This window comes from Artibeus jamaicensis, unplaced genomic scaffold (assembly GCF_021234435.1).
Source record: "Artibeus jamaicensis isolate MK-2021 breed Jamaican fruit bat unplaced genomic scaffold, CSHL_Jam_final scaffold_474, whole genome shotgun sequence".
NCBI lineage: Eukaryota > Metazoa > Chordata > Mammalia > Chiroptera > Phyllostomidae > Artibeus > Artibeus jamaicensis.
In genome coordinates this window covers 901447-925158 of record NW_026522046.1, presented here as the reverse complement: position 1 = coordinate 925158, position 23712 = coordinate 901447, and the positions used below count along the sequence as shown (strand labels likewise).

At 37.9% G+C, this 23712-nt stretch overlaps 1 protein-coding gene and 1 pseudogene across 4 annotated transcripts in view; one reads left to right on the top strand and one right to left on the bottom strand.

Moving 5' to 3' along the window:
- IL1RAP (interleukin 1 receptor accessory protein) overlaps positions 1-23712 on the top strand; it is a 141547-nt gene that overhangs the window by 101782 nt on the left and 16053 nt on the right. For all 4 annotated transcript variants that reach the window (XM_037131759.2, XM_037131760.2, XM_037131758.2 and 1 more), the window contains 4 exons: positions 9972-10137; positions 12322-12393; positions 14714-14840; positions 16865-17013. In XM_037131759.2, the coding sequence (XP_036987654.2) occupies positions 9972-10137; positions 12322-12393; positions 14714-14840; positions 16865-17013 (514 nt within the window). The remainder of the gene's footprint in view (positions 1-9971; positions 10138-12321; positions 12394-14713; positions 14841-16864; positions 17014-23712) is intronic.
- On the bottom strand, positions 20774-22020 carry LOC119039102 (histone-binding protein RBBP4-like; annotated as a pseudogene).

Below are 23712 nucleotides of genomic sequence, written 5' to 3'. Positions count from 1 at the left end.
TGAGCTTGCAGTCAGCAAAATCCAGACTGCGGAAAACTGTGTATGCCAAATTCCTTTGGTTCCTCAACAGATAAATTGTAATAAAAACAAAGGCATGATATGGGAATGTATTGACTAAAGGAGACATAAAAGACAAATTTAAAAATAGATGTGACTATAAGTATCTAAGGACACACAGAGGGGTGATAAAATTATAAATGAAAACAAGGAGTGATTGTGCTGTAAAGTTAGATAGTGGCTACTCTGGCCGGTAGTAAAAGAGCTGGGGCTAACATAGGGCATGTGGAAGGTCACTGGCAATGTTCTATTCCTGGACCTGAGCTATGGTAACAAAGGTGTTTGCTTTACAATAACTTATTAACACATACATACTTATGTTTTGAGTGTTTTTTATGTATTTCATTTTATAAGAAAACATGAAAAAGGGAGGGGACAAAGTGAGAAAATGATGGTGAGAGAGATGTCTAAGATCAGTTGCAATGTAAAAACCTTAGATCCTGTTTTGTTCAAATGAACTACAAAACAAGTTATGAGAAAATCAGGGAAACTTGAAAAGAATATTAATGATATCAATGAACTACTATTACTATTTTAAATCATGTTAACCGCGTGATAGCTATCCTTGCTGAAAGGGTTTTGTCATCTAGAGATACAGAAATATGTACAAATTAAATTATGTAATATCTGTGATGTACTTCAAAATAATCTAATAAGAATTCTAAGTTCCACAAGAGTGCAGAGTGAATTTATTGTTGATTTTAAGAACAGGTAGAAATCTACATGCTTCTACTCTACGAAACTGACTATCCCTTGAGGGCAAAGTTATGCTGTACCCATCTCTGTGTTTCCACTGATTCCCAGGTTTCTGTTGCTTCTGGTGGGATGAATGTGTGAAAGTCTGAAGTAGCAGAGGAGGAGCAGATCTGGGGAGCAGGTGAACAATGTAGATAATGTCATATTGAGTTAGAGGTGTCTTTGAGACATCTAGGTGGCAGTGGCCAGTAAGTAGTGGCTACATGAGTAAGAATCTGGAGCACAGAAGAAAAATCAAAGTTGGAGTCAACTTTGCATCAAAGAATTGGATGCATCTGTAGCAGCAGTTTTCAACCTTTTCATCCCATGGCACACGTAAACTAATTATTAAAATTCTGCAGCACACCAAAAAATATATTTCCGCCTATCTGGCAAAAATAGGTATAATTTTGATTCATTTACACTGGATGCCTGTTTTTGAGTTTACTGTTGTCATTTTTTTATTTGACAATGTAAAGGGAAAGATGTCAGTGTCCCTGACTAAATACTGAGGTATTGCATGTTTAAAAACTCTTGGTACACACCAGTGAGTCTCTTGTGGCGCATTGGTTGAACATTGCTAATCTATTAATATAATATATGGTAGTTGGATCCTTTAAGGCAGGGGTGTCAAACCCATTTTTACCGGGGCCCACTTCAGCCTCGCGGCTGCCTCCAAGGGGCCAAATGTAACTTTAGGACTGTATAAATGTAATTACTCCTTAACTAGGGGCAAGGAGCTCAGCGCTGCCCCTGGGTAGAAACAAGGTGCCGGGCCAGATAAAACAAGGCGGAGGGCCGGATTTGGCCTGCAGGCCTTGTGTTTGCCATCTGTGCCTTAAGGACTAACTAAAATCTGGAGAGGATGTTCATGGGGTGAATGAAATCAGAAAGCCTGGAAAGAAGACCGAGGAAAAAAGTCCCAGTGGTCAGACCATTGCCGTGGCAGATACCCAACAGTGTACAAGTGACAAAACAGAAATGGGTAACCAGCCAACCTTCCTATTCTATATAAAAGGTCGCTCTTGTTGTGTGGAATAGTGCCTTTATTTCTCTCTCTTTGTGTAACTGCCTGAAACCATTAGTTCTAATAGTGCTGCCATCTTGGGTACAGAATCAGGGTTCTTGGCAGCTGCGTTTTCCCAGCACTGCATCGCAGTGCTGACACTGCTTTCTGCCTTCTGCCTTCTACGGTAACTCCCTGCATCCACTTAGATGTCCTGGCCCTCCTAGAGTAGTTCTCTTTCAGTTGTTATCAACTGAATTCCCTGCCTTGGCATTGTGGAAATAGTCTCTTTGTGTAACACAAAAGGTATATAAGAGTTAAAGGATACATTAATTATTTTTAGCAATTTGCTTCTTCTTAGCAGAAAGATGAATACTGATGCATTGAAAGAGGGAAAAGAAAACTAGCAATTCTTGCATTTTATTTGTAAAAGACAGACACTGTGCCAGGTACTTTGTGTGTTACATGTAATACTCATCACCATTTTCCAAGGCAGATGTCATCCTTTTACAGTTATGAAGCAGAGGCTCAGAGAGGTAAACAATAGAGCTAACATTTATTTAGCTCAGAGATTCTTCCAGATGCTTTAATTCTTTGACTTCATTTTCTCAGCATGAGGTAAGTTATCTTTTGTTCTCCATTTTATAGTTAAGAAAACTGAAGGATAGAACAATTGAGAGCTATGCCCAAGGTTACTGAGCTAGGAATCAAGGTTTAACCCTATGCCATCTGTATCAAGAGCCCATACTTTTACATTATGGTATATCATTTAGTCAAAAGAAATCCAGCTGAGAATAGGGGAATCTGGGATTTCAGGCCAGTTATGTTTGGTTTCAAGCCTATAATATCCAGAAATGAACCAGAGAGGGTGGTCCTGTCCTTACTTCTAGAGCTTAGTATACTTTGAAGGGTGGGATCGTCTTAAACACAGGTCAGTTTGTTGGCTGGACTGTGGAACATACTAAAACTTGTTGATAGAGGGCCCTGGAAATCAGACGGGGCTCAGAAAAACAGATTGGAGGGAACAGAAAACCAATCTTTTCCAGAACTGCAAGGGAAATGGGGCAGGATTGACGTTTCCTCTTTGGCATGTCTCCTCCACTTTGCTCCTCCCATTTGCATGGCAGGCTTTTCCTCGTCCAGGGCCCAGGATTTCTAGTGCTCTAATTCAACAATCCTGTGAGTTAAATTGATGTTCAGTAGATGTTTGTTGAGTGAGCCAAGTTTTGTAACTAGTCTGAAGAGCAAACCATGGGTTGTACGTGACTTACTGAATTCCACATAGCCACCCTGTGAAAGAGTTTCTAGAAAAGGACATGTGTATAAATTGGAAGTTGCTTGTTTATTCACATCAGGGACCATGGCAGGGGTGTCAAACTCATTTTCACTGGGGGCCACGTCAGCCTCGTGATTGCCTTCAAAGGGCCAAAATAATTTTAGGACTGTATAAATGTAACTATTCCTTAACTGTTAAAGAGTTGAATAACATTCGGCCCTTTGAAGGCAGCCATGAGGCTGATGTGACCTCAGTGAAAATGGGTTTGACACCCCTGGACTATGGGAATAACTAGCAGTAAAGACACAGGGAAGTGAGATCTTGTTGTTGGTTTTACTATTATGATTATATTTATTCAGAGATCTGAGCTTTAAATTATGGCAAGCCTCCTAACTTTCATATAACTAGATTATTTCTTCCTCATTGTTGAGACTAGGCATTTTATCCTCCCCTCCCCAGGCCCTAAAATACTTACAAAAAACAGGAAAATTTCCCCTTCTGACTGATGATCAGAGAATCCATTTTATTGGGTATTTTGCATATGACATTTATAACAGAAACTGAAATGTTCTAAACTGCTATGTAGGAGGATGGATATCATTCTGAACATCAGTCTGCAAAAAGTTGATTGTCCTTGTGCTGAGTATAATCATTAAACTTGATTTATTACCTCCAACTCTAATTTTCAGTGTAAAAGTAATCAGAATTGGTCCGATACTGTTTATAAATCTCTCAGAAAATTGGAAAATCTTTGCCTTTTCTGACAAAATGCCATCAGGAAAGCACATTTTTGACAAAAGCATCAGGCTTGGCCTTCGTGTACTGGCATAACACATATTGTAGAAAAGTTGGTTCAAGATCTGTGTAATAGACTGCATTTTTAAAGCTCTTGTTTCAGATTGATCTCACCACGTGGTTTGATATGTCCTGTATCTCTTTCCTTTCCCAACAGTGTCCCTATAGTGATTTTTAATTTCGGGTATGAAGGAAATATGTGTCATATTTTTCTCAAACTATACATGTTTAATTCCATATATGCATACAAGGTTTGTCCCCCAAATGTCCAACCACTGTTAATATAACAAGAATTGTTTGTACAGCATCGATGTAACATGGAAGCCAAGGAGAGTGGATTGGAATGTGCATGCATTAATAATGATGACTTTACTAGTCAGTGGGGGTGGTAGATACTGTTGAATGAGCATGTGTCCTGTGTGGCCATCACATTCAAAATAACTGAGCAGGTAGAGCAATGAATCTTCATCAAATTTTGCATTGAGCTTGAACATTCCTCTGCAGAAAATATTCAGATGATGCACAAGGTAACAGCTATGGGCAACTGGTAACTGGCAGCTTCACCACAACAATGCATCACCTCTTGTGCAGAGTTTTTGGTGAAACATCAAATTACCCAGGTGACTCAGCCCCTATTTGGTGCCCTGCAGCTTCTGAACTTTCCCAAAACTAAAATCACCTTTGCAAGAGAAGAGATTTCAGATTGTCAATGCAATTCAGGAAAATATGATAGGGCAGCTGATAGTGATTGGAACTGTGTGAGGTCCCAAGATACATACTTTAATGATGACAGAGACATCATTGTCCTAAATACAATGTTTCTTGTATCTTGTGTCTTCTTCAGTAAATGTTTCTATTTTTCATATTACATGGCCAAATACTATATGGTCAGACCTTGTATATATACACACAGCATTTTAAATAAAGTTTCCAGGCTTCCAAGGACCCAAGACCCATCCTAGAAACTTAAACCCAGTTCAAATATCTGTGAAGCCTTAAGACTGAATTAGGCTGAATGAGTCACCTGCTCTCTATTTTAATAGCATTTAATTCATATCTCATTTTTGTTACTATGATGCTAGATAGTGATCTCTCTTTTTCTTTCCCTTGAATACCAAGCACACAGAAAAAAAAACTTTGTATTTAGCAAATGATTAAATAGTTGAATGAATTAAATGGTACTGGAGAATTCCATGGGAATAAGGGTCATTTCTGCATTTCATAGCTAATATATGCCCAGCTCCTAACACAGTGCCTGCCACGTACATGGGATTTTATAAATATTGGTTGCTTAAACACTGGATGGCTTTGGTTTTGTTCATTGAAAGTGACTGGTGTATAGAACTCATGAAACTTTGTAAACAAGTATGATGTATTTTACACAACTTAATCTTTGGCGCAAAAATATCAAGATATCCCTAACTCTTCTAACCACTTATTATCTCAGTTAAGCTCTGTATCCATACTTCCACTTTCCCCACCCATCCTACAACTCATTCATGTCACATCTTTTACTGTATATAGCCATCTGTATCATACTGCATACGCTTTCGAATCCATGTCTTCTCTCTCCACTGCTCTCATTCATATTTTGGACCATGCAGCACAAGTGTATTGATCGTTTCCCATGTGCCAAATATTTGGCAAGCTTCTGGTCATGCAAGCATAGTGCTCATTAACCCCCCACTGGTCCCCACAGGAGTAAATTTTCTAGAGGAATAGATAAACATGAAAAGACATTATTTTAACAAGGCTAGTTAGATAAAGTACAGCATAGAAAATATAGTCAATAATATTGTGATAACTATGTATACTGCCATGTGGGCACTGGAAATACTGGGAGGAGCACTGTGTATAGAATGTGATTGTCAAACCACTCTGCTGTACACCTGAGACTAATACCAATAATACTGAATGTGAGCTGTAATTGAAAAAACATTTGCATAGAAACACAACATGAAGTGAGTGAAGTACTACTGACACAGAGAGCGGAATGCGGAGAGAGTTCAGAGACGTTACTCACAGCTTTCGCCTGTGCTTGGAGTGCTGCTCTCCCGTGTCTCCCCTCTTGCTTAATAGCCGTTAATATTCTCTTTATTCTTTAAGACCCAACTCAAGTCTTTCTTCAGCATGAAGTTTCTCTAAATGTTTCCTGCTTGATCTCCCCCCACTCCCAGACCCTGATATGCCTTTCATAGTACTGGTTGCAATTCTCCATGAGGCTGCACATACCTTTGGTTAGGAATTATGTCCTTCCCATTGTCTGTGTGTGTGCCCTCACGTGGTTCTTGAATGGTGTGTGCAGTGCAAACACTGGGGCAATACTTGTCCTCAGTCAGTCGAGAGGGGGGTCCTGAGTCAGCCACCAGCGTCCCCCAACTCACCACGTGACGTGTTTCCTCTCAAGGATCTCAAAATCATTTTGTCTGCAGTTCTCTACCTGTGTGTCATGGTGGGTTGCCATGGCTACCAAAATGCAATTGAAAAGTTACTCTCTTACTTAACGTCTTTCTTTTGAATTCAGAATGAGGAGCTGATAGATCAGCTAAATGGACGATTTGTCTTCTAGTCAGAAAACTGTTTGCTTTGTAGTGGAAATCCACTCGCTGTGAACATATTCCTTGCATTTGGAAATGCATGCTTTTATACTTGGGGTTTCTAGATCTTTTGTTTCTATGTATTTCTTTCCTGGATGCCGAAAATTGATTTTCAAATCATAAGAAAATATTCAGGCTTTATTTTCAGATACAGTTTGTTGTGTTTAAAGTGTTCTTTGTGTCTCGGGTGCATGTGCTGAGGGTCTAGAGATGCATCTGCCTGTAAGAAACAGAGAGCGCATCCCACTGCAGTTGGTGGGTGATCGCTGCCCTGAAGTCACTCCGCCACACATACGCGTGCCGAGAATGTGAAATATTGCCTTTATTTCCTCTCTGTGTGGGACAGACGGGTCTCATACCTTTGAAATGGGTGTTTTTATTTCTTTTGATTAAAACTACTTAATTTCACAATCTGAAATGGTCAGTGTTTTCTTAACAGCAAATTAAAGCCAAAACTTTGCCAATGCTTTTGTGACATATTCCTCAATTTGAAATCGTTTTCTAAACAAGGCAGCTCTGTGAGAAATCTGTCCCTGACCTACATTTTTATCCAACCTTACGCAAAGAAGAGAAAATCCCAAGAGAAAGCAGATTTACACCTCTGACTCGTATACCCTGTGAATAGCCTTAAGCATATCCAGACCACATTTCAAATTCTCCCTCATGGGCTTGGAATAAGACGAAGAGAAAAAGGAAGTTAAGAAGAAGTCAGCAAGTACCTATTTCTGTACTGTTTACTATTCAGGTGTCTCTAATTTCATTTCTCTGTTAATGAAAATTGCATGAGGGCGGACACATTGTTTTATTCTATGCTGCGCTCTCAGGACCTCAAAGAGTTCCTGGGACATGATTTAGTGACTAATATTCAAGGGTGAATAGATGAATACAACTATTTTGAGTTTGAGTCAGAAGTGCAATTTTATATTTGTAGCACCTATTACAAATCCTAAAATAATGTGTTTTAAATTTTATATTAGTGTTAATTAGCAAGTCAGAAACACAAGCTCCTTTTAGTATATTCTTAGGAAGTGCTTTTAACAAGTTCACTACTACCGCCTAACTTCTCATCTTGAAAAATTGCCTTTCCACTTTGCCATAATTGCAGGAACCAGCCACAGACAGGTGATAGAACCGCATTACACTACTAGCAATGGCGTTGCCCCTGGTGTGGCATATGTGCAAGACCTCAGTATACGGCTGGGAGACAGTGTCGGGACTAAAAGCAAGGCCTCTTTTACAGCCGAGTAGCATTCCAGTGTGTAAACGTCCCATAGTTGTTTTATCTGCTCAAATACTGATGGACACTTGGGCTGTTTCCATATCTTGGTGATTGTAAATAATGCTGCAAAGAAGAAAATTTCACCCTTTGTGACAGCATGGATGGACCTGGCAAACATATGCTAAGTGAAATAAGCCAGTCAGAGAAAGACAAATACCATAGGATTTCACTTACACGTGGAATCTAATGAAGAAACTGAACTAACTAGCCAAACAGACAGACATAGAGAGCAGGCTGATGACTGTGGAGGGGTGGGGCGCAGCTATAGGGTGGAAGAATGAGCCCATAAGAAAACAGAACTCATGGACATGGACAGGGGTGTGGTCACTGCAGTGGGAGGGGAGATTCAGGGGGATAAATAGTCATGGATAATTCAATAAAAAGACAAATTAAAAACATAAAGTAGAACAGCAAGTTGTACTGGAAAAAAAAGGCAAAGGCCTTGAAACAGCTAGATCCAGGTTCAAATTCCAGCCCTCACCCTGCCGAGCTCTTTGACGTGAACAATTACTTAATCTTTCTAGGCCTTTGTGTCTTCATCTGTAAAATGGGCATAAGAGCATTTCCAACTGCTAAATTTGGAATAATGAGCAGTTGAGATAATGGGGTGTGCGTAAGTACATGTCTCAGTGTAATTGTTTCCAGCCTCAACTGAACTGTGAGCAGATGTGTCTGTTTTTAGTTAAGAAGCTAGTTAAAGACCTTTACTCAGCTATCTGCAAAACTGAGTTTTAGGTCTGTACTGTGTCATTTGGAATATCTCTTTATCTGTCCAGCTCTTTTTCTTTCCACTTTTAAAACTAGGGCATATTTAGTCTGATCTGTCTACTTAACCAGGATTTAATAACAGCTAAACTAACAAATGAGAGAAGAAAATATCTTCGAATTGTTTAATAAAAGGTGTCACAAAACTCAAACAGACCTCTATACATAGTCTAGACTCAATTTAAACCAAATCTGACATAAATCCATTATAAGTACAGGCCTTCGTGGTCTTATACTTTGTGATAATCTAAAAGACTAAAACCTTTGGCTGATGTGACAAGTTCTAGAAACACTTTGATCAAAACAGAATAAACTGTATTCAGAAAATAACTGAGCATTGGCCTCCTTGTGGTAATCATCTCCATGAATGAGATGTTTGGTACTATGCTCAAAAGATGTATTTCCTGTTACACAGAATTACAAAATGTGCCACTTAGTGTAACTGTCCTATTTCAAAACACATTCTCCAGGAATTGAAGTAAGAAAACCTTAAGTATACAAGAATTAAAGTTAAATGTTTAAACACAGGAAATTGAAAATATGAGGCAATAATAGACTTGCAGAATTTTAGAGATCTAAAGGAAGTTAGAGATACCTAATCCTTTTCGTCATAGATGAATTTCTTGGTATTTAAAGAAAAACAAATATAAATTTTTTCTAACAGTAAATGTTCAATGTATGTTTGGTCACTGATGAGTGCATCGTTTTCTTTCTCTAAAACAAACAAACAAAGATAACAATATATCCAGTTAGCAGGGCTGAGAGATTCAAACAGAATTCCAGTTATATTGAATGAGCTATTTTAATCACAAGATTTTAAAATATTAAAATATGAGTCGGAGCAGAAATAAATTCAACTTTTGGCAATATTCATAAAAATATATTTTATTTTTAGATTCTGGACTCTGTGACATCCAATTGTAACACGCAGCATAAGTAGAAGAAAAACACCAAAAAGTTTGGAAATGGCTAACACAATGATTCCACAGAGGGATCAAGATGCCAAAATCATACATCTAGATTGGGTCATGCAGAGTGACCGGAGTCCTGAATTGATATAAACAGTGAAGAAATATAGAAAAAGGAAAATATATTTTTCTGAAATAGCAGAGCAAGCAGTTGCTTACGTTGCCTTAGTTGTTTTTCACTGCTCCAGCCTTGCTCACTGTTAACACGGGATCCCCAGGATTCAAATACCGGGTCCTGAGACAGGAAGCTTGTGCTTCTGAATTTATATCACAGTTCAGAACTTTAATTTTTTTTTTGCAGAAAAGATAAGAAAACTTATTGCAGTCACTCTTTAGAGGAACATTGGCAAATACCTGAGCAAACTAGTTTTGAGAAAGTTACAACCAGCATAGACTTTTTAATATTCTGTGTAAAATTAAATGTGTGCATGTGCCTGTCAGATTTCTATGCATGTATCTAAACAGGAAACATCTTTTCTTGTATTCCTTCTAGGGCTGTCAAAAAATACAAAACTTTAATAATGTGGTACCTGACAACATGAACTTGAGTTTTTTCATAGCTTTGGTTTCAAATAACGGAGATTACACCTGCGTTGTTACGTATCTGGAAAATGGGCGGCAGTTCCACCTCACCAGGACTCTGACCGTGAAGGTGGTAGGTAAGCGTGATTCCTATTAAGTGCACGTGACAAAAACTCAACACTCTTGTTTTGTCTGTTCATAGTTTAGTTCCCACAAGTGTGTAAAATATTTAGGAAAAAAAGCTTAAGTTTTTTGTTTATTGCACTGTCCCCAGAGCCTCCAGCATTTCCCCGTGCATAGTGGGCATCTAGTAACTATTGGTCTAGTGAATAAATATGTGAGTAAGTGAAGGAAAGGCAGTGTGAGCAGTGAAAAGAGTTGCAGACAGATCTGTGTTCAAATTACTCTCCTGCCACTGATGAGCAGTATGGTTTTGATCAAAGTCTCAGTCTCCTTGTCTGGACTATGCTACTTGGACTATCTAATGTTCTCGATAGCTTAGAATATTAGAAATAATATATATATTATGCTAATGTAGCTCCAGGCAAGCAATAGAGACTCAATGAATAGTAGTTAATATTATTGTCCAAAAAGTGTTTTAATCAAATTAAGCAAGCTATATATTTGTACAGACTACTGTTTTAGTTAGTGCTGAAGGTGTCTGTGGCTGTGCTCAGCCATTGGTTTGCACTGAGACGAGGGGAAGAGAAGCCGGGAGAGTGGAAAGGACAGAGTGCCAGCATCGTGGTGTGTGGGGGAGAACCCTACAGCCCGCGGTGCCCACTGTGTTAAAATGAGAGCACATCAGAGTGAGATTTTGTCAAACCGCATCTTTTCTTAAATAGAGGCAATTTATTATCATCTTTTAAAAATATCTTATAAATCATTGCTATAAAATATTTGCACATTTTTGTGAAAAAGAAAAGTTGAAATTCTATCTTTTAATAGATGGAAACATTGAGTCCCCCAAACAGAAAGTAACCTGTTTAGTCGGAGACAGTCAATGCATTGGTAGAAGTCATTCTAAATCCCAGGTTTAGGACTTTTTGTTCAAGGCTTTTCTACCAGCCTGACACCAGATTCAGCATATGTATTTCTTTAAAAAGGGCTTTAATATAGTGTAAATAAATTCAAATCAAACACATTTGTAATCACTTTTCCTCTTTCTCTGCTTACTTTTTGAATAGTGCTGAGCTGGGGACTAATTCAGAAGAAAATTCAGACTAAATTTAGAACCTAATATGAATGGACTTCAATAGTCAAATGAATAATCTGACCTTATATTCATCTTGGCAGTGGTTTTTAGGATATACATTTAAATGCAGGGGATGCTTCAATATGCATTACTTACTTTAATCCTTATAATGAACCTGTAAGTGGAGTTTAATTACTTTCATTTTACAGTTGAGGAAAATTAGCTTTTTAAAGATTCAGTAAAAAAAATCAGATTCATATGGTTAATATATGGCCAAGTTGGGATTAGAAAACTCTGATCATTAAATATTTGAAGTCTGTACTCTTTTTAAAAAATATTTTCTTAAAGATTTTATTTATTTTTAGACACAGGAAAAGGGAAGGAGGAAAGAGGGAGAAAAACATTAACGTGTGGTTGTCTCTTGTGCACCCTCCTCTGGGGACCTGGCCGCAACCCAGACATGTGCCCTGACTGGGAATTGAACCAGCAGCCCTTTGGTTTGCAGGGCAGTGCTCAATCCACTAAGCTACACCAACCAGGGGTGAAGGCCATACTCTTAAATAATTTATGAAGCTCCTTCAGGATATTTTCCATTCAATTTTGGAGTACTGAATGTTATAAAGAGCATCAGTTCTATGAATGAACCTTCAACTGAAAACTAGACATCAGGTGTACTTCTGTGCTGAACTTACAATTATGCTTTCAAATTTTCCACTTATTCATTTAATATTTATTTACTTACATCTTATAGAATATGTACTCTGGGTATGCTGAGGAGAAATATATAGAAAACAAACAATTGAGCAAGACTTGAGAGCAATTAATTATGATACAGTATGAGAAGTTTAGCTCATGTAAACTTTGAAAAGCAAAAACACTAGTTAAATACTCCATTCTGAAATATGGAGGATTATCAATATATTATGTTTGTTTCTTTGCTTGTTTTATATGACTGAAATATTATGGTTGACTATATGTTGGACTCTGAGCCTTCTCAAGAAGAATTGACAAACTATACCAGGAAATTGAGCAAGGCTTCACAGAAGAGAAGATTTTTGAAATGAGTTAAAAGGGATGAAACTGCATGACTTAACATCATCTCCCTTTGTTCTTTATGCTCTCACAGGCTCACCAATATATGCATTGCCCCCCCAGATCTATTCACCCAATGATCGTGTGGTCTATGAGAGAGAACCAGGTAATTATAGCTGTGCCTCTAAATTTCAGTTAGTTTCTCTTAATTATAAGGAATGAAATGCCACACAAGTTCCCACAAAAGAACAGAGGACTATTGTTAAAACACACACACAAACACACACGCTCACTGAAACTGATGTCATCAGAAAGCAAAGCAGCTCAGCTCTGGGCATTAGCCTCCTCATAGACCCCATGGGGAGCTCGGGGATTCTCTGTTTCTGTCTCAGCAGCCACCGCTCTCTTCTTCCTCTGCTAGTGGGTTTCCTCTCCTATTTAGTAATTCTCTTTGATGCACACTGTAGCGGGCACAAAGCTTTGGTTTGCCAAGGCAGCGACATGAGCACAAGGCATCCTTCGAGCTTGTTCCACCACAAAGGGGCGGGGTTGGAGCTTGGAGTCAGGACTGTGAGTGTAATGGGTAACAACTGATACAACTAATACACCCTGATCTAGAACACTATAAAATGTTTGCTATGGCTGTCTGGGTCTCTTTGTAGTTTTCATAATTTTTTCATTAGAGAGAACTGGGTCTCTTTGTAGTTTTCATAATTTTTTCATTAGAGAGAAAAATCACCTGCTACTGACCAAATAAGGTACAATTTATTATTTTTCCTTTTTTAAAAATATTTTATTATTTATTTATCTTTAGAGGGGAAGAGGGGGAAGGAGAGAGGGAGAGAAACATCAATGTATGGTTGCCTTTTGTGCGTCCCCTGCTGGGAACTGGCCTGCAGGGAACTGGCCTGCAACCCAGGCATGTGCCCTGACTGGGAATTGAACCGCAATCGTGTGGTTCGCAGGCCCGCGCTCAATCCACTGAGCTACACCAGCCAGGGCACAATTTATTATTTTTCTAACTTGTATCCCCCTGTAGTTAACCCCTATGTATCTCCTGCTACAGTATCCCCCTATGGTCTATAAACCACAGACAATTTTAACATATTCTGGATTGTATCTTTTACCAAAAAAATTACAGCAAACCAATGTGACCTATAAAAGAACATTTGTATAAAATGAAATAAAGGTAGTAGAGGCAGTGATCAATATAGGTAGAGAACAACAACACCCCCCACGTACAAATTAAGGTTTCAAATAGTGATCTGCCTTATAAAAACACAAAGAGCACACTTAAAGGCTCTGTCAACCCCAAATGGACCAAATTTTCTTGAATTAGTGGTGGATTTATACAGTAATATGAACGTTATTCCAATTATCAGGTTAAACTTAATCATCTAGATATGTTTCATCTTCCTATCACATTACAGTTGCAAAAGCATGCCTGAATCTATGTTCACTTCATCCTCCTACATATTAATACAGACAACTGGAGGGGAAGGGATGAGAGCCATGCATGGGAAGAGAGGACAGAGTGTCAGCACTGAGGGAGGCAACCTGAGTTCAAATTAGAATGACAGTCTAATTTATCATCTCAACCTGTACACTGTTTGAGACTGAAAGCAGTCGATATTAATAACTAACTAGGAAAGCAAGCCTAAAACTTAACTGTCTAAGGCAACCCTAAATAGAACAAGGTCATTCTAGGCCAAATTCTCATCTTATTAACAGTTTCATCTAAGACTAGCATTTCACATCTCTAAGCTTCAGTTTTTGCTTCTGTAAAAAATGAATTTTAAAAATAGCTCATAGTATTTTGTTAAAATTAAATGATAACAATAATAAGTATACATATTTAGCATAGTGAGTTATACAAAATTCTCAGTGAGTGCGCTGTTGTTTTTGTTATTATTACTATTACTACCACTATTTTCTGCCAAGAAACCCCGCAACCTCATATTCCATCTCGAAGGATAAGGTAGATTTCTCTTTGTGAATTGCCTTTCAACTTATCGAGTGCACCCTGGTAACCGGAGCACCTCCCTATGAGCCTGTGCATCCCGCCCTCTCTGCAGTGGCACCTTCTCACTCTATCTGGGCTACAGACCAAAAATCTGGGGAACCGTTCCTTAGTCATCCTTATTCTTTCTGAGGGAAATAACAAAGAACACTAGTCCCTGGAGGTTTAGGTCTAAAAATGACATTGTCAGAGCCTTTTTGAACAAAAACTATCATTTTAAAACATATAGATTGTATTGAAAGATGGTCACTTTAAAAAGTTATTTCATATAAAGGTTCTGTTTTTCTCCTCTTGGTTTGTTTGGTTTGCAGTAAAGTATGGTACATCACCCTATGGTAGCCCACTAGAAACTTAGTGAGAAGTAAGATTTTAGGTGCATTTAACATTTAGAGCTTATGATTAGCCACAGAGTAGAACAAATATAGCCATGCTAAGTTTACAGACTAATGGGTTAATTTTTTTTTAGGAGAGGAGTTACTCCTTCCGTGTCAAGTCTTTTTCACCTTCCTGAAGGACTCTCACAATGAGGTCTGGTGGACCATTGATGGAAAAAAGCTGGAGGACACCACTATTGAACTAACTGTTAATGAAAGGTATTATTGATGCAGTCAAGGGGGTGACTAACCCTGTCCCTCAATCTAATGCACTCTGGTGTGTACTAATCAATGAAAATAAAAATTCTGATGTTTGACTATCATTAACAAAAATCAGCAAGATTTTCAAGTTGTTATTGGCTGCATCCCAAAGAAGGATGACTGATTACTGGACTTGCAGTCTGAAGTCCAAATGCCATCTGATTATCACACATTTACAATATCTACTTGTAAGTAGATGGAATGCATGTCCTGCATGAATGAGAAGGCCACACTCTACAGGTCAATTTATTTCAAAATACACATGATTTTTTAAAGGGAGTAGGCTAGCAAGGAGGAAAATATGGGTCTTGAAGACAAAAGATTCTTCAGTAAATGAAGCATACAACTACCAGAGAGCAATTGGTTCACTGCAACAGTGAATAAAAATTAGCAGCTGGTCAACTACATGACAAAGTAGTTCTAAGACCCTAAATCTTGTCAGTAATGTGTAAGTAGATCTTAGGCTGCTAATACTTCCAGAATTCAAAAGATATTTCTTTCCTAATAGTAAATTCAGACTTTGTGAGGATGTTATAAAGTGTTTTCTTTGCATCAGTTACTATGCCAGATACTTGTTGAGTATATTTTATAGGAGTAGCCAATGACAGAGCAGAAATTTCAATACTCTAATCTGATGTATGCAGAGGCTGGGAAGTACTACATGTTATAGGGAAATGGAGTTGGGGATTCTAGTCAGTTTTAGGGATTAGGTAATGCTTCCCAGATCTCAGAGAACCTAAATAAAGATTTGAAAAGGTGAGCAGAAATTAACTAGGTAAGAAAATCAACAGAATGTTCCTGGTAAAAGGAACATCATGTGCAAAGGCCTGGAGGTGAGAGAAGCAGACATACTTAGAGGTACAGAGGAGCCTGCTGAGACTGGAACAGTTTTTGTAGGATGAATTGATGAAAGACATGGCTGGAGGCACAGAGGGAGAATTACAGATGATTTTAGGAATTCTGAGAATTGTGCTTCTTATCGTTATGCTGGTGATGGATGAATAATAATGAGAGTCATGACATTTTTCCTTGCTGCTGGTGAAACACAACTCATGACGCACACTTGAGCAGTACAGTTCCACTTAGGCTAAGCCCAGTACAGTCTTTAACCAAGTTCTCATGATGGACAGTAAGTTTTAGCAGAACCTGGATATCAGTGAGCTGTAACAGATTTTCTTCTTTTTAAATAAAGTGGTTTAAAGGGAAATTTTGATCTTAGACCCAAAGCATTTTATCTGTGACTTGCTGAGATTTAGATACATTTATTTTCACCAAGTTTACTTAGTTGGAGAAGTTTCTTCTTCTTATATGTTAGGATTTTACATGAGATTTTAGTATTTTGACCGAAAGAGCCTGCTTGTGTTCAAATTCCAAGTTCTGGGAATCCCTGAAATGCATCAACTATTACCGAGGGATATTAGTGGCCTATATGAAGAATATGAGCATTTACTCAGTATTGTTCTAATACTTACACATCAACATACTCAATCCTCAGAATTCTTGAGTAAATTAGTATGTGTAATGCATTGTTTAGGGATTGCCACCTTCCTCTTTTTCAGACAAGGATCTCAAAACATGGAAAGATTAGTTACTGGGCTGAAAGCATACAGCCAGTAAGTGGCAGAGGCTGGATGGAAACCTAAATGGATCTGGCATCAGAATCTTCTCTCTAAACCAATATAGCATCCTGGCTCAGAAGTTTGAGGAAGGAGACATTTTGCTTTGAAGAGAGTTAGCGAGATCTCTATCTATAGTATGATGTCAACAGAGAGATTCGATCCAGGTATTGGGTTTGTATAGAGTATAGATGGTGAAGAATAGTATTAAAATCTAGAGCCATTCTCCTTTTGTAACTGTGGGATTACAAAGCCACACAGATTATCACCATTCTATCTGTCCTCACCTATCGGCTCTCTGGTTGCTTGACTGAGTCACACATAGTCCATGGCCTAACATTCTAATTTTCTTTCCCCTATTTCTAGTACAAGTTGGTCCAAAATAGAAGATGAAACAAGAACTCGAATTCTGAGCATCAAGAAAGTTACTGCTGAAGATCTCAAACGCAGCTATGTCTGTCATGCTAAAAATGCTAAAGGGGAGGTTTACCAGCCAGCCAGGGTGAAACAGAAAGGTAATGGATGCATGCACCTGGCGGATGAATCTGGAAATACCAACATAAGATGGTGGTGATGAAGAAAAATGGGATTCATAACATGGGCTCCAGCACTTAGCACAACATTCACCACGTAGTAATGAATGGAAGTTGAATGAAAAATCTTGAGGAAAAGTTTCCATCTATGCAAATATACTAAAAATAGTTATAGTAATTAGTGCTTAAATGTGACTAAAAAGTCCATGATGATAATGAGGCATAATTTCATATTTATATAGTCCTAAAAATGAATAATTCAGAAAATATTTAAAGCTACCAAAGATATAATAAAACAGAGTCACATATTGTTAGTGAATTGTAAAGACCTTTTTTAGAAATCATTGCTAGCAGAGTTCATGGCATAGAAATGATCACACTATGTGACTTAATATTTTTGGAATTTTTCCTCAATAAATAACAGAAAGAGGATCATGCACCTATCTATATTCTTAGCATTATCTATAATAATGAAACATTATAAATACCAACCATCTAATTGTATGCAAGTTAAGCTAGATGTAAAATATTTACTCTCAAAAATATAATTTTAAAAATGATCACTTCAAACACCATGTATCAATATTCAAGCAAGTTTATAATATACCATTATGCACAATTGCTAAAACAAAAATTATTTAAACTATGATATGAAATGGTTTCTATGTTGATAATACTATATTTTTCTATAATAAATGAAAATTTTGAGGCTTCTTGTGTGAGCTGTTGTTCCTGAAACAGACCATGTCTAAAATCATTTTTGGTTCTCTTAGAATACCAGAAAATTAATCCCTTTGAGAATGTTTTTCAGTAATCTAGAGAAAGATAATGATAATTTATCATTCCTGCAGTCAGGTCATTCAGAATTATTTTGGATCTGGATGACAGATAGTACCTACACTATTTATATCAAAAGTTTTTGTTTTAAAAAGCTAATTCATAATTGTTACATTTTTCAATGAAATTTAAGTCATTTAAAAGCTGATGAAAAAACAGGCTTCACCTTAGGATTTTTATTACAATATAGGAAGTAAAGTGCAAAGGCTGAAAGTATATATGCCTCTTAGGAAGTCTCACTAGATTAGTTCTGGATAGTTCATCACCTCTGTTCCTTCAGAAGTCAATGTAAAGAGAAAATACTCAACTACATGTTATTAGATGGCATTTCTCAAAGTTTTTTCCTTGTAACACTGCTAATACTCTAGATTCGGGTGGTCTATGTTCAAATTCTGTTTTTATGCATCCCAACTCTTGGAAGAGATGCTTCACCTCTCTGAGCTTCAATTTCTTCATATTGAAAGCAGGCAAAATAGCCATGGCTGGTATGGCTCAGTTAATTGGAGTATCATCCCAAACACCAAGAGGTTGGGAGTTTGATTCCTGGTCAGGTCATATACCTAGGTTGTGGGTTTGGTCCCTGGTCGGACACCTGTAGAAGGCACCAATCGATGTTCTTCTCTCTCTTTCTCTTCCTCTCTCTCTAAAATCAATAAAACTATTTAAAGTGGGAAAAATAATACCACTTAATCATAAGATTGTTTTAAAGTACTCAGTACAGTTACTGGCATATAGACATATATTAAATGCAAAATAAATCTTATCCCTTCTTATTATTTCCACAAGATTTTCATAGATGTTATTTGACAAAGGCCTGTATAGTCAAGGAAGTATCTCTGAAGTCTAGGTTAAACAAAATCAATCACATTACTTTAGTTCAGGGACCCTTAGTATCTTTAGCATATTAATATTAGGTATGAATATCTGCAGGGGGTTGAAATACAGTAGGCAGGATTTTTTCAAGTACATTGGACTCCAAATTCTCTAAGTATGGATCATTTTGTGGGACTCGTCTTCATCGGCACAGGTTTTGGGAAACAATCATGGAGGCAGGCATAAATTAATAACTTAATGTCAGGTGGAAAAGATCAATGCAGCCAATTAAACTAATGTTGAATCAGGAGTGATATAGAAATCTATTCACCAGAGCGAACTGAGTGGTTCCCCTTTCACAGAAGGGCTTGCTCTGGATGGTTTAGTATGAGTGGCATCAAAAATGTGAACAGATTTTCTATTCTTTGTTGATTTTCAAAATTTCATTATGATATTTTTTGAGGTTTCTTTTTTAATGTGTCTTATTTAGGGTTCTTTAAACTTCTTGGTTTGGTGAGTTTATTTTTTAATTTAATTTGGAAAACAATTAGGCATTATTTTTTCAAGTATGTTTTGCTCATCCTTTCATTCATTTATTTTTTTGTTTCCTTCTAGTACTCCAATTAAATTTACAATTGTGTACTTGGCGTTGTAGCATAGCTCACTGAGGTTCTCATTATTTTTATTTCATCCTCTCCACCCTGTGTTTAATCTAGGGTAGTTTCTAGTGTTCACTGTTTATTTCTTTTTTGATATCTAATCTGCTGTATTTTTTATTTGAAACTTTTATTTTCCAGTTTTTGAATTTCTATTTCTTTATTAAAATATCTATATTGATATTTTCTATTTGCTTTTATAGTATTCTTGGTCTCTTTTTAAAAATCAACAAATATATTTATAATACTCATTTTTATGTAGAAAAGCAATTTATTCCATTATAAACACATTGCTAATCATGGAGAATAACAGGCCTGCCCAAAACAGAGATAATATCACACCGGTGTTCAAGAACTAATTCTTGGGGGGAAAAAAGCAACTTGTAACAATTCATTCTTCTCAACTGACAGTCTACCTGTCAGGTAAAAACATACTTGGTAGCCCCAAGTTTAAAAAAATTACAGAAAGGAAAAAAATAATATGAAAACAGCTCAAGAAATACATTAACAAGCAAAAATACATGGGGAAAGAGAAACACATAGTTTTGACTTAAGAAACTGAACTCACAGTTATTAAGAACCACACCTAAAATGAAAGCAAACTAAAAGGACAGCTAGATCAGGAGTGGAAACATAGAAATGAAGATCTCAAGGAGGGTTAGCAACAGGGGAGTGGGAGGAGGAGAAGGGGGGAGAAGGTACAGAAAATAAGTAGCATAGACAGTAGATAGAAAATAGATGGGGGGAGGGCAAGAATAGTATGGGAAATATAGAATCTAAAGGACTTGAGACACATGGTCATAAACTAAAGGCGGGGTAATGGTGGGGATGGGGGGTAGGGTGGAGGGGAATGAAGGGGGGAATAGAACAACTGTAACAGCATAATCAATAAAAAATTTTTTTTTAATTAAAAAAATAAAAAATAAATTAAAAAAAAAAGAAACTGAGTCTACTTAGGAAAATGTGCATCCTAGAAGGTCAGGTGTGAAGATTTTAGAGTAGGAATTTATATGACTGAAATCTCCCCTAATTCCTGAATAAAAGCAACATCTTGCAGGACGTATACTTCATGGCTCATATACTACTTCACTTGGCTCTATTCCATACTTCTATCCTTTACTTAAATGAGTCTAAATAACCTGGGGATATAGCATAAGAAAAAAATACCCATAATATTCCCTTTTTAGTGGCTACTTTGGATCTCTGTTACGAAAAAATTCCTGAAGAAAATTTAAATATAAGTCAGTGCCTTTGCTCATAAACCACCCAGTTAATATTTAGAAAACACCCTGGGTTTAGCGTAATAGCATTATTGATGGTACCTACTGTAGAGAGATAACTGAACAAAGTCTGCATCTCAAAACCAGTGTTAAATCAGTGTCAGGGTTGAGAGGGGGGAAAAGAGGAGTCTAAAATCACAAGAGGTGCAGATGGATCTAAGACCCCCGTCCTTCTGGATTCATGCTTCCTTCAGGGTGTTCATCATTATTAATGCTCTCTATTACCTGCCACACTTGAATGGCATTGTCTTCTGACACAGAGCAGAGCACCCAAGGGTTATTGGTGCTCCAGGTGAAATCAGGTATCTTGGCAGTGTGACCACCATGAAGAAACAACTTCAATGTCCCCTCTTCTGCGTCCTCCAAGGATTGTTCCTCTCCAGTTTTACTTAAATCCCATAACTTCAGACAGATCAGTGCCACTGAAAGCCAAAATAGTCTTATTGTGCGGCAACCACTGAACCTGGAATATCTCATCCTTATGTGATTCGAAAGAATGCCACTTGAGTTTCATATTTCTCGGATCCCGCAAGGCAACAGTCTTATCTGCTGACCCTGTGGCAAAGAAAGGCGGTTCACTTCGGCAGTGTGAACATTGACTGAGTGGCCTGGTTTGGAAGTATCATTTGCATGAGTGTCCCAGATCATAAGTTTCTGATCATCAACAACTACCCCAAACAGAAACTCATGGAGCACATGCCAGGGGAACATTTTCTACTACTGTTGTATGCCCTGTGAATGCGGTCTTAGCAGCCACAATTTTTCCTTCCTTTGGAACAGCACTGAGGTCCTGTAGGCAGGTGGCATGGTCATCTGAAGCACTAAGTGCCCGCTGAGAGTTGGTTTTCAAGAAAGCCCATAGCCTTCCTTCTGGTGTCCACAGAGACCCATGTTTGGTAGCACTCTCCAGAAGGATCTGGTTTAGAAGGATGTTCTGTATAGTAAAAAACAAGAACATCACTGGACAGAGTCTTTGTTGCAATGATGCAAGGGTTCCAGGCATACAACGTTCCCCTTTACTTCTCCTTCCGGGTTGACCTTGATTTCTATTTCAATTTGTTTCACTAACAGAGCCAAAACCTCCAAATTCTCCAGTCCTCCTTTCTCTGTTGTAGCGTGAAGTGTCAAACTGAGCATCACTGTTAGGGGGCCGCACACTGGCTATCACAAGGTGGCTTTGTCTATCTGATGTGTGTGTCCCCAGGACAAGTTGGTGAATGATGAAGTCTTTCCCTTCTGGTCTGGTTACATCTGGAAACCACTGTGTAGTTAGGCTGGGCCACTCCAGAGAATAGGTCATTACCCAACTGCAAAGAAAAGAAGGGTTTTTTTTAGTTTTTGTACATTTTGTTGATCACACATTCTTCTATTGCATCATCAAAGGCTGCTTCCTTGTTGGCCATGGTGGCCAGGTGAGCCAGCAGAATCCTGGGTATAGCATTGCAGGAGGGCAGGGAGGCTTCAAGCACTTACTGTGTGGGCAAGACCTCTGTTGTCATACAGTACTAATTTTAAAGATTTATCTTCTAATTCCATTATCATCATCAACTCTGTTTTTATTAGCTATTTTTTCTCATTGTGAATCTTTTTTTTTAATTTTTGGCTTTTTCTTCATAGTTTTTTTTTCAGTCTATTGGACATTATAGATATTATATTATTATTATTTTCAATTTGATTTTTAATTTAATTATTTTTCAACTACAGTATTCTGTCTTTTACTCCCATCCCAGCCCACCTCCCCGTGCCCCCAGCTTCCCTCCCATTTCCACCCCCCTTAGTTGTCGTCCATGTCTCCTTTATATTGGTACCTGTAAATCCTTCCCCTTTTCCCCCTGAAATTCCCTCCCCTCTCCCGTCCAGTTGCTGTCCCCCTGTTCTCTATTTCCACATCGTTGTTTTTATTTTGCTTGCTTGTTTGTTTTGCTGTTTAGCTTCCTGTTAAAGGTGAGATCATATGGTATTTGTCTTTCACTGCCTGGCTTATTTCACTCAGCATAATGCTTTCCAGTTCCCTCCAAGCTTGGTGATGAAGAAAGGGTAGGAGCTCCTTCTTTCATTCTGCTGCATAGAATTCCACTGTGTATATGTACCATAATTTTTTGATCCATTCATTTACTGATGGGCACCTAGATTGCTCCCAGCTCTTGGCTATTGTAAATTGTGCTGCTATGAACATTGGGGTGCATAGGTTCTTTTGGATTGCTGTTTTAGGGTTCTTAGGATATAGTCCCAGCAATGGAATTGCTGGGTCATAAGGCAGGTCCATTTTTAGTTTTCTTAGAAAATGCCACACTGTTTTCCATAATGGTTGTACCAGTCTGCATTCCCACCCACAGTGAACTAGGGACCCCTTTTCCCCACAACCTCTCCAACATTTGTTGTTTGTTGGTTTATTTATGATAGCCATTCTAACTGATATGGGAAACCATAATTGCCAATGATACCTCAGACAAGAGTTTAATCTCCAAAATATACAAAGAACTTACACGACTCCACTCTAAGAAGACAAATAACCCAATTAAAAAATGGGAAAAGGACTTGAACAGACAATTCTCCAAGGAGGACATACAGAGGATCCAGAGAGGAAAAGATGTTCAATATCGCTAGCTATCAGAGAGATGCAAATTAAAACCACAATGAGACACCACTTTACACCAGTCAGAGTAGATATTATATTATTGTGTGAATTTTGTGAGTGTTATGTTTTGTTTTGTCAGTTAGTTAATTTGCTTACACAACAGCTTGCTGTGGGGGGGCTGTTTTTTGTTTGTTTGTTTGTTTGTTTTAAGCATCTTGCTTATCATTGCTATAGTAGGCCCAAAATAGCCTTCTCTCTGAGGCAGAATTGGACCTAATTCTGAGACATTAGCCCAACTCAAGTTTCTGCTTAATAATAGAGGAGCTATGTTTCTTTACTCTCAGCGGTCCTAACTCAAATATCTCCCATCCCTGCTCCTAGAATTGTTCAGTTCCCAGATGTCTAATAGTTGTTTCTTTTCTGGTCATTTCTCTTTCATCTATTCTGTGTCTGGCCTTGTGAAGGTGCCATCCCTAATATACAAAGCTTTGTAGTCTTCCAAACACTTGAGGATTTC